Genomic DNA, 17,436 nt, shown 5'->3' on the forward strand with positions numbered 1-17,436 from the left:
AGGAAGAATTTTTCACTTCTTTCATTGACTTCTCAAACCCCGGCCTGGTCTGTTTGGTCTCTTTCGCAAGTGTTCCTTTAAATCTCGTGATGTTGCGCCTTTGGGTTTAGAAACTCTGTGGTTTTAGCCTAGTCTTGCTAACACCAGCCTCTCTAGTTTGCTGTGTAGTCACATGAGTCACGAGTCAGCCATGCTAGTTTTAGCCCATCTTGTGGTGCTTTCAAGACAACAGGGAACTCTGGGAAAGGAGAAAATGGCAGTAGAAGATGTGAAGTTTGAATCAGATGGCGTGTCAAGTGGAGATGAGAGTGTGAAGAATTGGATTACATTGGCGAATACAAAAGGAAATAAGAGAAGTAAAGTGGTAGTGGAATGTAGTAAATTCAAACCTAGTTCTGATTATTTTTGGGTCAGAGTAAGGGTTTTGGATAGATGTTAACTGGGAGATCCGATTGAAGTCTCTGTAAAAATTGAGGATTAGGTGGCGTCGATGAAAATAACGACAAATGGGCTTATTTTGTTGTGTATCTGTGGAACGGAAAGAGCGTGCTATGTGCCAAAATAATATATCGGAATGGAATGTGTTGTGTGTGGATCTTCGAAGCAGGGCACCTATCAAGGGTGTTATATTTTGGGGTGTTGCTAGAAGTTAAAGCAAATGATTATTTTGACTATAACAAATGCTCAGATTAAACATATTGTGCTATTTATCACAGACTACTTTCTCCTCTAATGCATCTTCACTGTCAGTTTCCTGGCCTCTCTCCTCCTCACCAGTGTCATAATCAAAGGTATGATCAAGAGCCTCACATACACTATATCGTTTGGTCATTGTGCTGCCACAGAATGAAAAGGCCTCAAAAAAGCTTTATATACCAGAGCTGCGAGAAAAGTTATATATTTTATTGAAACAACATTGTGATTGTTTGTGAGAATGCCAACAGGTGTGGTTCCTGTGGGGGAAAGATTCTATAGGGTTCTAAGATTCTAAGGTTCCCGTAGGGTTTGCCATGGAAGCCAAGATGGGGAGTGAGGTGTGTGTGTGTGTGCGCACACTCAAACACATGCATGTGGGGGTCTGGGAGAGGAAGTGTGTCCATCTGATGAATGTGCATGTGCCTGAACTCAATGTTATACACTAATTGTAGTCTCACCCATTCATTTATTTTGACTGGGAACACCATAGTTGTACAAAAGTTAAATAAAACACCCAAAATGTAAAGAAAATCATCAAAATGTATTTTTTGTGTGTTCAGATGCCCTGTGTGGACAAAGTTATGGAACCTTATGACAATCAGATTAAATGAACTACATTTTTCAGAGTGAGAACTTGTAAATCAGTCCAATTCGACCGGAACACAGCAGGAGTGTTAAAATGTACTTAAGTAGTGGTGGAAAAAGCCTTTGTGCAGTGTGATAAATGCTAAATATTTGGTCATGTGTCAAGTGTATGACGGGAGGGGTATATATGCCAGCTGAGCCTAAATTCTGCAATTGTGGTGCACCCGAACTTCTGAAGTGTCCTGTTTGGGCGAAGGAGACTAACGTAGTAAGAATAAGGGCTGTCCAGCACGTCTCCTATGCAGAGGCAATGAGAAGAGTGGAATAAAGGAGTAAAGTTGAATAAATAATGGTAGTAGGAATAGAGACACATAGAGAAACCAGATAATATTCCTTGTCAACAGAGGGATCCTGACATGTTGCATGTCAAGAAGGGGAACTTTGTAGCGTTTATTGCATTGGTCATCAACTGCACTTTGCAAACAGAGGGGAACTCAGAGAAAATTGGCATCATTGTGAGTGCGGCTGAGCGTTATTTGGGACTCAAGGATTTGAGTGCTCTGTCCTTACAGGCACCTGAGCCTGTTTAGGGATCGCACAATGGAATGCAATGGAATATTTTTTGTTTCAATGCCCCATGCAGTAGGTGGCGTCAATACACCAATAGCTGTAGTTTGCCATAAAACTTTAAAGAAGAAGAAGGGGGGGAAACGACGTCAAATCATGACGTCATTGAGCTTCAGGTCGGGAAGTCGGTGCTTCAGAAAGGTGCTTGTTCAAAACAACTGGGAACTAGGGAAAATACGAGGTCAAATCATGACGGCATTGAGCTTCAGGTCGGGAAGTCGGTGCTTCAGAAAGGTGCTTGTTCAAAACAACTGGGAACTAGGGAAAATACGAGGTCAAATCATGACGGCATTGATCTTCAGGTCGCAGCTCAAGAAAGAGTCCCGAATTCTAAATTGGATGACCGTCCTCGACTAACCTGTACCCCCTGTATATAGCCTCGTTATTGTTATTTCATTGTGTTGCTTTTTATTTAGTTTTTTTCTACTTTAATTAATTTAGCAAATGTTTTCTTAACTATATTTTTTGAACTGAATTGTTGGTTAAGTGCTTGTAAGTAAGCATTTCACGGTTGTCTACACCTGTTGTATTCGGCGCATGTGACAAATATAATTTGATTTGATTCAAATAGATTTTTCTCAGCCTGAGTTTTTTCCCCCACGAGTTTCCAGTTATCTTGAACGTAATGAAGTCTCAAGTCGGAGATGTTCGAGTGTTTCTTGTGTTTTGCATGTTACTGTTTAATAAAAAAGAATCATCAAAAAAGGAAGTTGTTTGAACGCGACATTTGCTTTTACTGTCGCATAATGATTACGTAGGAGGAAAGATCGTAGCTGATTTGCACTCCGTCTTTCCACTCCTAAATGATAAGCTAGGTAGCTACATTTTCATTTTAAGAGAAAATGAGAGTAACATACATCTTGTATGTTTTGATATCGAGTGTACTTGTGAATGCGTTCGAACCAATCTCAACCACAATTGTCGGTGCGGGAGTAACATTAGGCCTAGCAGCAGTGGGGAAGAAAATGTACAATCATTTACATGAAAGTTGCGAGTCAAAATGGGTTGCTTTTAATTCAACAGGTATGTGTACAGCTAAACTATTAGATGGTTGAAGTGTTTGTTTACGTGGTTTACTTAGGCTATTTGATAATGTAGACACAGTCAACACAGTCAATCCCTTTGCGTTTTAGTCATCCAATTGCATATTGATCTCCACCAATATACCATTGGCCTACTTTAGTGGGTCATGAAATATTGTGTGGTTGACGGGCAGCTTAAAAAAAGAGAAAACAATACCTAAAATCTATAAATGTATAATTCTTGTGAAATGTACAGTACCAGTCAAAGGTTTGGACACCTACTGATTCAAGGGTTTTTCTTTATTTTACTATTTTCTCAATTGTAGAATAATAGTGAAGACGTCAAAACTATGAAATAACGCATATGGAATCATGTAGTAACTGAAAAAAGTGTTAATTTTCTCAACCAGCTTCTTGAGGTAATCACCTAGAATGCATTTCAATTAACAGATATGCCTTGTTAAAAGTTCATTTGTAGAATTTCTTTCCTTGTGTTGTGTTGCGACAAGGTAGTGGTGGTATACAGAAGATAGCCCTATTTGGTAAAAGACCAAGTCCATATTATGGCAAGAACAGCTCAAATAAGCAAAGAGAAACGACAGTCCATCATTACTTTGACATTAAGTTCAGTCAATCCTTAAAATTTCAGTGCAGTCTAAAAAACCATCACTCACTATGATGAAACTGTCTCTCATAAGGACCGCCACAGGAAAGGAAGACCTAGTGTTACCTCTGCTGCAGAGGATAAGTTCATTAGAGTTACCAGCCTCAGCAATTGCAGGCCAAATAAATGCATCACAGAGTTCAAGTAACAGAGACATCTGAACAACTGTTCAGAGGGGACTGTGTGAATCAGGCCTTCAAATCAAATTGTACTTGTCACATGCGCCGAATACAACAGGCCTTACAGTGAAATGCTTACTTACAAGCCCTTAACCAACAATGCAGTTTTAAGAAAAATACCTACAAAATATTTAAATTAAAGTAACAAAATAACAGTCTCCTGAGGGGGAATAGGTTTGGTCCTGCCCTCTTTACGACTGTCTTGGTGTACTTGGACCATGTTAGTTTGTTGGTAATGTGGACGCCAAGGAACTTGAAGCTCTCAACCTGCTCCACTACAGCCCCGTTGATGAGAATGGGGGTGTGCTCGGTCCTCCTTTTCCTGTAGTTCACTATCATCTTTGTCTTGATCATGTTGAGGGAGAGGTTGTTGTCCTGGCATCACACTGCCAAGTCTCTGACCTCCTCCCTATAGGCTGTCTCATCATTGTCGGTGATCAGGCTGTTGTGTCATCGGTAAACTTAATTATGGTGTTTTTTTATTTTTAATTAGAGGGTGGATCAGCTTAATATTGCGGAAAGAATGTTGCTTCCAATGTAACTGTCTGCATCATTTTCAATCCCCCATATTTTTTTGGTAAATATATATATATCCATACACGCATGCATATATATACATACACATACCTATATAGACATACATACTTTTTTAAAGAATATACCTTTATTATTATTCCCCGCAAACCCTTCCGCCGATTCCCCCAATTGAAGTAAACTAATAAACACTTCTGCTTCTACCTTTAATCCATACACACATTCTACAGACACAGTCTACTTTACAATAGTTGTCTCTTGTTTCTTCTTAGTCCTTCCTCTATTTCTGATGTCCATCCAGTTGGATTTCTATTTGTAACTGTGCTATTTCACAAAAGTTCCGAACCTATATACATTTTACAGATCTCGTATGTTTTACATTGTTTATCTTGTTATTAGTCCCACCCTTCAGCTCCATTCAACCCCTCCCATCTGTCTCTCAACATCATCCATTTCGGATTTCTACTTGCCATATATTTTTCAACTGTGCTGTGATGCTTCACAAAATAATTGAACCTTCCTATTCTCATAGCTTCTACAGATTGTAAATTAAAAATAAACATTTTTGCTAAAATAATTATTATATTATTGATCGATTGACTATGGCTTTTCAAATCACCCAGTATTGCTGTCTGTAGTGTTAGTTCTAGGCAAATGTTGCAATTCTTCAGCCATTCCTGGACCTGTGGCCAAAAATGAGCTACATATGGACAATACCAAAATAAATTATCTAATGACTCTGCCTCCTCACAGTAGAATCTGCAGAGCTGGAAAGATTGTATCCCCCCATATGTATAACATTCTATTAGTTGCAAGAATTTTGTATAGTAATTTATATTTAAAAATGTGAAGTTTTGAATCCGGCGTTGTTTTGCGTATCAATTCATAAACCATGTGCCATGGAATGGGTACATCCAAAATCTCTTCCCAACTATTTTGCAATGTATATGGCACAGCTGTCAGTTTTTTGGTCCTTAAATTAAATTGGTATATGTTTTATTTATCACACTTTTCTTTAACCATTTATGTTCTTTAATACAGGGCCGACATACAAGTTCCTTACTTTTTTCCCCTTCTACTTGCCTCTTCCATTTTTGTGGTAATGCTGCAATTAATTGGTTGTAATTTTGGGTAGAAGACATTTCCATATGTCTGTGTTAGCTGCATGTGTGACATAACTCCACCAGTCCTATTTATGATATCATTCACTAAAATTATACCTTTTTTAAACATTTCTTCGATAAATACAGTTTTTTTGTTAATCAATTAGTATATTTGAATTTAACCACAATATTTGTTGTACTATTTGTTCCGCCCTTTCAGGTGGATTAAACTGAAATTGCAACCAACTTTCTAAGGTTTGTTTAAAAAATAAAGATATTTTGGAGATTATTTCCTTTTCAAACAACCGAAAGTGAGCAGGTGTAATCTGAATAAAGGGGAAAAGGCCCTTCCTGAATATAGGATGAGACATTCCTACCAATATACTAGAGAACCAGTTTGGATTTAAGTATAACTTTTGTATGACTGATGCCTTTAGTGAGAGGTCTAATGCTTTAATATTTAATCATTTCTGCCCACCGAATTCATATTGGTTATAGAAATAGGCCCTTTTAATTTTAATTTTAAATAAAATGTGGATGTTATATGCCAGTTAGCAACTACAGTGGTAGTGGTAATGCACCTTAAAGTTGGTTGCCAACTGCCATATAAAGAACAAAGAAGAGGCCTGAAGGAGGAGATTACTAGAAACACATTTTTACCCTTTTATCTGTGGATTAATTGTCGGGGTAGAGGACCTTGTGCATTTCTGGTAAAATAACAACCCAATGTTTATATCCCAGGACAAATTAGCTAGCAGCCGCTAGCTAAATTGCCATTTAATGTTTTAATGCTTGGCAAAATCAACATGCGCACGAGCGGTCTGGTCAGCATGTAACTTTACACGCGCCAAATAAGAGCCCCAAAGTGGAGGTGTCATAAAACCCATAAAACCTAGTGGTCAAACAGGGAAATGGTTCCAATCATTTTTCTACCATTTCTTCCCCCCTGAAATCTGGACACTGACTAGTCTATAACCACTGACATAGCCTTAATAGTAACTCCTGCCGATTTAAGCATTGCTTGCAGTAAAATTATACACCAAATGTAGGCACAATTTTGACTCGGGAACAGGAGTGGAGAAAAATTATTTATTTCAGCATCTTGAGAGAATGCGAATGCATAGTTAGCACCTCTACAGCCGGTATCTATCTTTATCAGCATCATAAGCTATTTAAACCACATAAAAGATGCATCCAAGCCCAACTGAAGTCGCATCCGGAACATTTTGGGTCATTTTCACAGCTAAACGTCTTTCCTTCACGAAAGAGGCAGAGATGACAGAGAGAACTTTACTGATGTCAACTAGATTGAAGCATTAATTCTGGTGAGCAAGAGTTTATTCCTCCAATGCAACATATGACAGAAGAGAAGCTGCATGTATCTAATTGTAGGAGTTTACCAACAAATCGCCTACCAAAATGTCTGAAATTATAAGCAGAAACAAAGCCTAAATCAGTCCAAAAAAAAGATCCTTCCACCATCTCTGACAGTAGCCTACAGCGGATCTTCTATATTAGCAGGTTAGGGTCGAGTGCTGGCCACAGATTTTCACTTTATCACATATAGTCTGACGGTTGATGATCGGTTATTAGCAATTGTGAGCGGGTGGGGGTGAACAAACAGCTGACCCGCGCACCACTAGCCTACTCAGCAGCTGGGTCCTACATGCTTAACATGTTATGAATATAACCACCTGTTATTTGTATAGAAATAATTCATTAATAATTCATTCATTAACACTTAATAATCAACTCCTTCCCTGTCATCAGGTTTGGAAGTGGCCCTAGATCAGAAGCTGTTTGGTCAACATGTTGCCTCCAGAGTCATCCAGAAAGCTGTAACGGGTTTCATGAACAATAAAAACCCTAAAAAGTCCCTGGTGCTCTCTCTGCATGGCTGGACTGGCACAGGGAAGAACTTAGTCAGCCAGTTGATAGCTGAAAACATCTACAAGGAGGGCATGGCCAGCAGTTTCGTCCATCAGTTTGTGTCTACAGCTCACTTCCCTCATCTGAGTCAGATTGAGAACTATAAGGTAAAACAAGTATTTTGTAATATTGAAATACAATATACTACCTTGCAACTGTGGCAGGGAAATTCTCAATGGAGAATTAGGCTGTAAAAAAAAAAAAAAACTATTATGCATACTCTATATTCTAATGCATTTATAAACTACCCAATATGAAAATTCAGTGAAAATTCTGTTCTCGCTAGTAGATTTTTGGCCAACAGGTCCGACCGGGCCAGTGAGTAGAAGAAAACCCCCCACTTTGGACCACTTTTAATATCTACTAGTTCTTACCCAACAAGTTCCAGAGTACTGATGGTTTTCTGTTCTACCTGATTATTAATTGCACCCAACTGGTGTCCCAGGTTTAAATCAGTCCCTGGTTAAATGGGAAGAATGCAAAAAAGACATTTGAACTGGCTTCAAGGTCCAGATTTGAATTTGATGGTTCTATATGATACAGAATGTATAGCTGAAAATAAATTTTAAATGTATTTTGCGGCTATGCTGTAAAACTGTCTTCACTGCTGTAGATAAGTCTGTGTTTAAACTGTTGTGACCATCCCTCAGTCTCAGCTGCAGCAGTGGATCAAAGGCAACGTCACCAACTGCCCACGTTCCATGTTCATCTTTGATGAGATGGACAAGATGCATCCTGGCCTAATCGACTGTATAAAGCCCTACTTGGATTACTACGAATATCTGGACGGGGTCTCCTACCGCCAAGCCATCTTCATCTTCCTCAGGTAGGCCAGACAGACCAGCAGTGTGTGATAAGAATTCATGTGTTGTTTTTGGAGACTTTAGAATTTTTTAAAACTGGACTTACATTCAAATACAGTATAGTAGTCATCCATCATCCTATCTTTCCCACAACTTAACGACTCGTTGTAGTGACCATATTTTTACTTAGCTGAAAATCAGCTGTGAATCAGATACGGAACCACAAAATTAAAGTTGAGTTACTTCAGATTTTGCAAATAAAATCACCACGCGGACCGCCTATTGGGGAACCCTGACCTAGGCCCGACATGACCCTAATGCATTTAATCCTAACCCTAATGCACCCAATATCCGGACCAGTGAAAATTCTGTTCTCGCTAGTAGATTTTTGGCCAACAGGTCCGACCGGGCCAGTGAGTAGAAGAAAACCCCCCACTTTGGACCACTTTTAATATCTACTAGTTTGTTTTGCTCATCTCCATAGCAACGCTGGAGGAGAGCACATCACGCAGGTGGCTCTGGACTTTTGGAAAGCAGGTAGAGACCGAGAGGAGATCAAGCTGCAACACTTAGAACCAGCTCTCACCCTGTCCGTGTTCAACAGCAAGCAGAGTAAGCCACCTCTTTGCCGTCCTTTAGGGCTGTAGCCGAACTTATGCATTTTGGTAATCCTTTTCCATATTTAACAAATCATATACTCTATGTTCAAAAGTTTGTAGACACCCCTTCAAATTAGTGGATTTGGACATTTCAGCCACACCCGTTGCTGACCGGTGTATACAATCGAGCACACAGCCATGCATTCTCCACAGACAAACATTGACAGGAAAATGGCCTTAATGAAGAGCTCAGTGACTTTCAACCTGGCACCGTCATAGGATGCCACCTTTTCAACAAGTCAGTTTGTCAAATTTCTGCCCTGCAAGAGATGCCCTGTTCAACTGTAAGTGCTGTTATTGTGAAGTGGAAATGCTTAGGCGCAAGAACGGCTCAGCCGCGAAGTGGTAGGCCACACAGGCTCACAGAACGGGACCGCTGAAGTGCGTAGCCCGTAAAAATAGTTTGTTCTCGGTTGCAACCCTCACTACCGAGTTCCAAACTGCCTCTGGAGCAACGTCAGCACAAGAACACTTCGTCGGAAGCTTCATGAAATGGGTTTCCATGGACAAGCAGCCACACACAAGCCTAGGATCACCATGCGCAATGCCAAGTGTCGGCTGGAGTGGTGTAAAGCTCACCGCCATTGGACACTGGAGCAGTGGAAACGTTCTCTGGAGTGATGAATCACGCTTCAACATCTGGCAGTGCGACGGACGAATCTGGGTTTGGCGGATGCCAGGAGAAAGCTACCTGGCCGAATGCATAGTGGCAACTGTAAAGTTTTGTGGAGGAGGAATAATTGTCTGGGGCTGTTTTTCATGGTTCTGGCTAGGCCCCTTAGTTCCACTAAAGGGAAATCTTAACGTTACAGCATGCAATGACATTCTAGACAATTCTGTGCTTCCAACTTTGTGGGAACAGTTTGGGGAAGGCCCTTTCCTGTTTCAGCATGACAATGTCCCTGTGCACAAAGCGATGTCCATACAGAAATGGTTTGTCGAGATTGGTGTGGAAGAACTTGACTGGGCTGCACAGAGCCCTGACCTCAACTCCATCGAACACATTTGGGATGAATTGGAACACCGGTTGCGAGCCAGGCCTAATCTCCCAACATCAGTGCCTGACCTCACTAATGTACATGGCTGACTGGAAGCAAGTCCCCGCTGCAAGGTTCCAACATCTAGGTGAAAGCCTTCCCAGAAGAGTGGAGGCTCTTATAGCAGCAAAGGGGGGATCAAATCCATATTAATGCCCATATGTTTGGAATGAGATGTTTGACAAGCACGTGTCCACATACTTTTGGTCATGTAGTGTATGTTTATCTTAGGTTAGGATTTTTCCCTTTTTGTTACTAAGCCTGGGGTTAGAAGACTTGGGATGTTATTGGAGACTTTTCAGTCCTTCAGTACAAAGATGACCTGTGTTGTATCTCTCTATTCTGTCCATCTGCCTTTCTTGCCCCTGCCTATCTTATGACTATCCTTACCCCCGAGGCACTTGTGTACATCTGAGAGGAATTGGTGGTAGCGTCTTCTTGCCCATCTTATGACTGTGTCCCCCCCTCCCTCCCTTTCTGTGTAGGTGGGTTGTGGCACACCAGTCTGATAGACAAGAACCTAGTTGACTTCTTCATCCCTTTCCTGCCTCTGGAGTACAGACATGTGCTGCTGTGTGGCATGGCAGAGATGTCTGCCAAGGGCCTGGAGCCCGACCAGGACGTGGTTGACCAGATGGCCAGAGAATTGGTCTATTTCCCCAAGAGCGATAAGATCTTCTCCGTCAATGGCTGCAAGACCATCGGCGGCAAGCTAGATTACTACACATAGTGCGTGTTTGAGATCGACTACGTTGCTGCCGGCGGTTGCAGACTGACCAATCTAATCATAATGAGTAGTAATTTAGGATGAAAGGTGGTTTGTCGGTCTGATCAGTCTGTCTGCAGTTGCTGACTGTAATGTAGACGATCTCAGAGGGAACAGCTACTGTATCTATCTACCTCCTACTCTACTGTGAGCTCTTTCTTAATGAGAACATCTCCGCCAGTCGGGGTGAGGAAGTCAGTGACTGAACCCAGAAAGGGAATGATGACCTGCCCCTCAGGTCTCCCAATGTCAACACAACCATGTGGAGGACATCAATGGTCTCTCTCTGATGGCACTCCCTGAAGATGAACCAATGGACTACTGAGAGAGAGGAGATTGAATTGAAGAAGATAAAAAAATTAAAATCACACAGGGAAGTGTTTAAAGTTATCATTTTTATCCAATCAATGTGCTTGATCCTAATTTATATATTCTGTAAATGAGAATCTCCAAAACCTATATATTTTTTTTCAGGGAATTCTGCTGCACATGAACTCAGTGGCAATTGAAAACTAGTTGTATATTAGAAACAAATGTGGTTTAAAGCTACAATCTGTAATAATTTGTGAAATCAAACAGCAGCCCTGCCACTTGGTTTGCTGTTAATCTTAGGTGTAACCACTCCTCTCCAAATGAGAGGGCTATGGATGCAAGAGCTCACACAGCCCTTGAGATCAACGTGATAGTTAAATTCTTCAAGAATCAATGTGTAAATATTGTTAATTGAAATAAGAATTGAACAGCTGTAACTTGCAGATTGCACCATTTTAATTGTTATTAAAAATTAAATATTGTGCATTTGTGGTGCACGGGATACCCATAAATTGTGTATTTTATATCTGTCGTCAATACAGACATGGAAATATCCACCTTAAAACGTACATCTATTTTGCCTTTGTTTTTTATCCTTACTCATTCACCAGAAGCATTGTGTACATTTCAACATCTGTTGTCAGTTTAGCTTTGTGGGTATACAAGTATTTAGTGTGCAGTCCACACATTTTTTCATTTTTCACTTATTTCAAGATTGATCCAGATTTGTCCTAAATCATTTAATTGAGTAGCCCAACAGCCCTGTGTCTGTAAATGTAATGTATTTAAAATATATATATATATATATATAGCTTAATTACAATGAAACAATTATGTTTTTTTGTACAATTGTATACTGTGCCTTACAGTTGGCATGCAGTTACTGTTCTCGATCTAAACAATGCACAAGAAAGTATTACAGGAAGGAAGGTTCACTATTTTTCAGTCAAATGTTTTTATGTAGTGAAAATGTGTTTTTGTTTTACTTTTGTTTGAGTACATGCAGTGGTGTAAAGTACTTAAGTAAAAATACTTTAGAGTACTACCTAAGAAGTTTTCTTTGGTATCTGTTCTTTACTATTTGTATTTTTGTCATTTTTTACTTCACTACATTCCTAATGAAAATTTTGTCTGAGTATTGGAATCTGCCCCTGGCTATCAGTACATTTTTCAAACAAGAAAATGATGCCATCTGCTTTGCTTAATATAAGGAATTTGAAATTATTTTGACTCTTGATACTTGCGTATATTTAGAACCAAATAATTTTAGACTTTTACTCAAGTAGTATTTTACTGGATGACTTTCACTTTTACTTGAGTAACTTTCTTTTAAGGTATCTATACTTTTAGTCAAGTATGACAAATGGGTACTTCTTTTTTTTTACCACCGATTACATGACATATCAAAAAGGTTCAAGGAAATGTAAGAACTACTCTCTTCTTCCACCTGGTGGTCTTGAAGAACGGGACCGTAGCACTACTACCAGTCTGATGGTAAAAGATGTCAGAGGATTGGTTGCAATAGAAACACAAAATGAGGGGATTGATCATCAGCAAAACTGATCCTAGGTCAGCACTCATTACCAGCAAAACATCCTATTTCAGAATTAAAGCGTCTCTGATTAGGAGTGCATATTGAATAAGATTAATCTTAGATAAGTCTCCTACTCTTAGACTATGAAAATTGGCCCAGATCTAAACATCTGTGGAAATCTGGCAATGTTGACAAAGTCAAAAGTTCGTTCCATGTTCAGTTTACCTGTGACAATGAGGGAGTGGAGCTCACTGTCAGAGAAGTTATGACGGAAAACGTCATTCTTATTAACACAGGTGTAATGCCCTTGGTGGAAGTAATCTGCAGCAGGGAAGAGGAAGTTAGCAGAGTGATTGGCAGCTAGCTGGGTCTGGGTCTGTTGTCGCTGGGGAACATGAGGAGGAAGGCGACTCCTGGGTAATGTGGAGCAGGTGATGTTGAAGCTGTGGCCCCATAACACCTTTGGCCCCTGGAGCCCCCTCCCACTGGGGCAGTCAGGGCGTTATTAGGCTGTAGCAGTAGATCTGAGCAGATCACCTCAGCATAGGATGCTACTGAACCAAAATCAATTACCTGGCATCCTTTCTACATATGTGGACAATACTCTATTGCCAATTTAGAGGGTGCTGAGGAATATTTTTTGCTCTGCTCAGCCTAGGAGTTATTTTTCTCCACTCATAGAGAAGTAATAACGGCATAGTTCACATGAGAGAGAGATTTATCGGGGTTCTGCAACACCCTCAGCACCCCGAATTCCAGAGGCTATGTGCTTGTGTAAAGTATAAAACAATAAAAAAAACTAGTTTTGTCACATACACGTTATAGGTGCAGTAAAATGTGTTGTTTTACAGGGTCAGCCATAGAAGTACAGCGCCCCTAGAGCAAATTAGGGTTAAGTGCCTTGCCCAAAGGCACATTGACAGATTTTTCACCTTGTCAGCTCAGGTATTTGAACCAGCAACCTTTTGTTTACTGTCAGAACACTCAACCCTGGCCCAACGCTCCTTTAACTGTTAGCTCCAAGGGTATTGTCTGTAATAATCATATACACATAGAATTGAATTCCATTGTTTGCACTGAAACTGTCTGCCTTAGAAAGAAGCCCACTGTGGGCAGCCCACTCAGTACCATTGACTCAAATGTAAATGGTTATAGAATATATACATCAAATCAAACTTTATTTGTCACATGAGCCGAATACAACCGTGAAATGCTTACTTGATTGATTGATTTAAATGCAAATGGGGGAGTTGTTGCCATGTATGTCCAGAGTCATATTGCTGTTAGGCTGAGAGAGGATCTCATGTCAGATGATGTTGAAGTAATATGGATACAGGTTCATCTTCCTCACCTAAAGCCTATTCTCGTATGAAGTTGCTATATACCACCAAGTGCTAAAAGTCAGTATTTGGACTATATGTGTGAAATGTTGGATATTATACAACAGGTGGGTCTAATGCGGCAGGGTAGCCTAGTAACTGGAAGGTTGCAAGTTCAACCCCCCGAGCTGACAAGGTACAAATCTGTCGTTCTGCCCCTGAACAGGCAGTTAACCCACTGTTCCTAGGCCGTCATTGAAAATAAGAATTTGTTCTTAACTGACTTTCCTAGTTAAATAAAGGTAAAAAAAAAAGGTCCTGAGTGCTGGTTGGTTAAAAGCGCCTTCCAGCCGGTGTCTATTCCACAAGTTACCACCGGCTAAATCTATGACGTTATAATGCCTATTCACTCTGTTCCATCTGACTGTGCAATCCACTGTCAACCCAGACAGGAAAGTTATAAACTTGATCTCCACTATAAAAAGCGTCTAGACATTCTCACATTTCTTTTAGACTAACATTTAGTTTTCAACAGCAGAGATTTGTATAAACCTCAATCTCCAACTGTCCCATAGTAGTGAACGTGTAGGGGTCGGGACGAGAGACAGGTAAGGAAGCGTTTCTTAGCCAGTCGAAATCATGAATCAGCTGGCATAATTTTTTATGGATACAGTGCCTTGCAAAAGTATTCATCCCCCTTGGTGTTTTTCCTATTTGGTTGCATTACAACCTGTAATTTAAATGGATTTGTATTCAAATGTCATGTAATGGACATAAACAAAATAGTCCAAATTGGTGAAGTGAAAAAAATAACTTGTTTAAAAAAAATCTCAAAAATTAAAAACTGAAAAGTGGTGTGTGAATATGATTTCACCCCCTTTGCTATGAAGCCCCTAAATAAAATGAGGTGCAACCAATTACCTTCAGAAGCCACATAATTAGTGAAATAAAGTCCACATGATCTCAGTATACATACACCTGTTCTGAAAGTTCCCAAAGTCTGCAACACCACCAAGCAAGGGGCACCATGAAGACCAAGGAGCTCTCCAAACAGGTCAGGGACAAAGTTGTGGAGAAGTACAGATCAGGGTTGGGTTATAAAAAAATATCAGAAACTTTGAACATCCCACGGAGCGCCATTAAATCCATTATTAAAACATTTAAAGAATATGGCACCACAACAAACCTACCAAGAGAGGGCTGCCCACCAAAACTCACGGACCAGGCAAGGAGGGCATTGATCAGAGAGGCAACAAAGAGACCAAAGATAACCCTGAAGGAGCTGCAAAGCTCCACAGCGGAGATTGGAGTATCTGTCCATAGGACCATTTTAAGCCGTAGAGCTGGGCTTTACGGAAGAGTGGCCTGAAAGAGCCATTGCTTATAGAAAAAGAAAACAAGTTTGGTGTTCGCCAAAAGGCATGTGGGAGAATCCCCAAACATATGGAAGAAAGTACTCTGGTCATATGAGACTAAAATGGAGCTTTTTGGCCATTAAGGAGAACACGGTGGTGGCAGCATCGTGCTGTGGGGATGTTTTTCCATCAGCAGGGACTGGGAAACGGGTCAGAATTGAAGGTATGATGGATGGCGCGAAATACAGGGAAATTCTTGAGGGAAACCTGTTTCAGTCTTCCAGAGGTTTGAGACTGGGACGGAGGTTCACCTTCCAACAGGACAATGACCCTAAGCATACTAAAGCAACACTCGAGTGGTTTAAGGGGAAACATTTTAATGTCTTTGAATGGCCTAGTCAAAGCCCAGACTAGTGTGGTATGACTTAACAGCAGAACCCATCTAACTTGGAAGGAGCTGGAGTACTTTTACCTTGAAGAATGGGCAGAAATCCCAGTGGCTAGATGTGCCAAGCTTATAGAGACATACCCCAAGAGACTTGCAGCTGTAATTGCTGCAAAAGGTGTCTCTACAAAGTATTGACTTTGTGGGGGGTGAATAGTTATGCATGTGCAAGTTGTAAGTTTTTTTTTGTCTTATTTCTTGTTTGTTTCACAAAAAATATTTTGCATCTTCAAAGTGGTAGGCATGTTGTGTAAATCAAATGATACAAACCCCCAAAAAATCAAATATAATTCCAGGTTGTAAAGGCACAAAAATAGGAAAAATGCCAAGGGGGATGAATACTTTCATAAGCCACTGTAGGCCACTCAGGAACATTCAATGTCGTCTTGGTAAGCAACTCCAGTGTATATGTGGCCTTGTGTTTTCAGCTATTGATCTGCTGAAAGATGAATTTGTCTCCCAGTGTCTGTTGAAGTCTAAACCATGTTTTCCTCTAGGATTTTGCCTGTGCTTAGCTCTATTCTATTTCCCTAGTCCTCGCCGATGACAAGCATACACATAACGTGATGTAGCCAGCACCATGCTTGAAAATATGAAAAGTGGTACTTGGTGATGTGTTTTATTGGATTTGCCCCAAACATAACACTTTGTATTCAGGACATAAAGTTAATTTCTTTGACACATTTTCAGTTTTACTTTAGTGCCTTATTGCAAACAGGATGCATGTTTTAGCATATTTTAATTCTGTACGGGATTTCTTTTAACTCTGTTATTTAGGTTAGTAATTGTGGAGTAACTACAATGTTGTTTCATCATCAGTTTTCTATCACAGCCATTAAACTAATCGTTTTAAACTCACCATAGGCCTCATGGTTAAATCCATGAGCTGTTTCCTTCCTCTCCAACAACTGAGTTAAGAAAGGCTGCATCTTTGTAGTGACTGGGTGTATTGATACACCATCCATGTGTCATTTCACCATGGGATATTCAATGTCTGCTTTTTTATTTTTTATCTACCAATAGGTGTGCTTCTTGGCAAGGCATTGGAAAACCTCCCTGGTCTTTGTGGTTGAATCAGTATTTGAAATTCACTGCTTGACTGAGGGACCTTACAGATCATTTTATTTGTAGGGTACAGCGATGAGGTAGTCATTCTAAAAATCATGTCAAAGACTATTATTGCACACATACAGAGTCCATGAAACTTGTGACTTAAGCCCATTTTTTACTCCTGAACTAATTTAGGCTTGCCGTAACAAAGGGTTTGAAAACTAGACTCACGACATTTCAGCTTTTAATTTTTTATTAATTTGTTTAAAAAAATCTAAAAACATAATTACACTTTGACGTTATGGGGTATTGTGTGTAGGCCTGTGACTTCTCAATTTAATCCATTTTAAATTCAGGCTGTAACAAAATGTGGAAAAGAGTATCTGGGTAAGGGTACAAAACCATTTCTAGTGTGCAGTTTCCAAGAGCACAGTCGTCTCCTTCATTGGGATATTGAAAAAGCATGGAACTACCCAGACTCTGCTTACAGCTGGCCGTCCGACCCAACTGAGAAACTGGGCAAGAAGGACCTTGGTCAGGGAGGTGGCAAAAAACCCAACAGTCTCTACAGCACTTCACCAATCTGGGCTTTATGGGAGAGTGGCCAGATGGAAGCCACGCCTGAGAAACATGACAGCAAACCTGAAATTTGCAAAAAAGCACGTGAAAGATGGAGAAAAAAGCGAAAGATTCTGTTGTCTGATGAGACAAAAATTAAACTCTTTGGCCTGAATGAAAATCACTATGGTGGTGGCAGCATCATGCTATGGGGGTGCTTTTCAGCCACAGGGACTGATAGACTGGCAAGGATAGAGGG

The 17,436-nt window shown here is 40.2% G+C and overlaps 1 protein-coding gene across 2 annotated transcripts; it reads left to right on the forward strand.

Moving 5' to 3' along the window:
• The first annotated feature begins 2,013 nt into the window (after positions 1–2,013).
• On the forward strand, positions 2,014–11,484 carry LOC139388584 (torsin-1B-like). 2 transcript variants are annotated; one of them, XM_071135337.1, is made up of 5 exons: positions 2,014–2,142; positions 7,181–7,446; positions 7,990–8,165; positions 8,627–8,754; positions 10,324–11,484. In XM_071135337.1, exons 2-5 carry the CDS (start codon positions 7,261–7,263, stop codon positions 10,566–10,568), a joined length of 735 nt encoding a protein of 244 aa, XP_070991438.1. In that variant the 5' UTR covers positions 2,014–2,142; positions 7,181–7,260; the 3' UTR covers positions 10,569–11,484. The 2 variants fall into 2 exon arrangements, with proteins under 2 accessions (XP_070991438.1, XP_070991437.1); XM_071135336.1 differs by lacking the exon at positions 2,014–2,142 and adding an exon at positions 2,648–2,931.
• Positions 11,485–17,436: the final 5,952 nt, after the last annotated feature.

This window comes from Oncorhynchus clarkii, chromosome 29 (assembly GCF_045791955.1).
Source record: "Oncorhynchus clarkii lewisi isolate Uvic-CL-2024 chromosome 29, UVic_Ocla_1.0, whole genome shotgun sequence".
Taxonomy (NCBI): domain Eukaryota; kingdom Metazoa; phylum Chordata; class Actinopteri; order Salmoniformes; family Salmonidae; genus Oncorhynchus; species Oncorhynchus clarkii.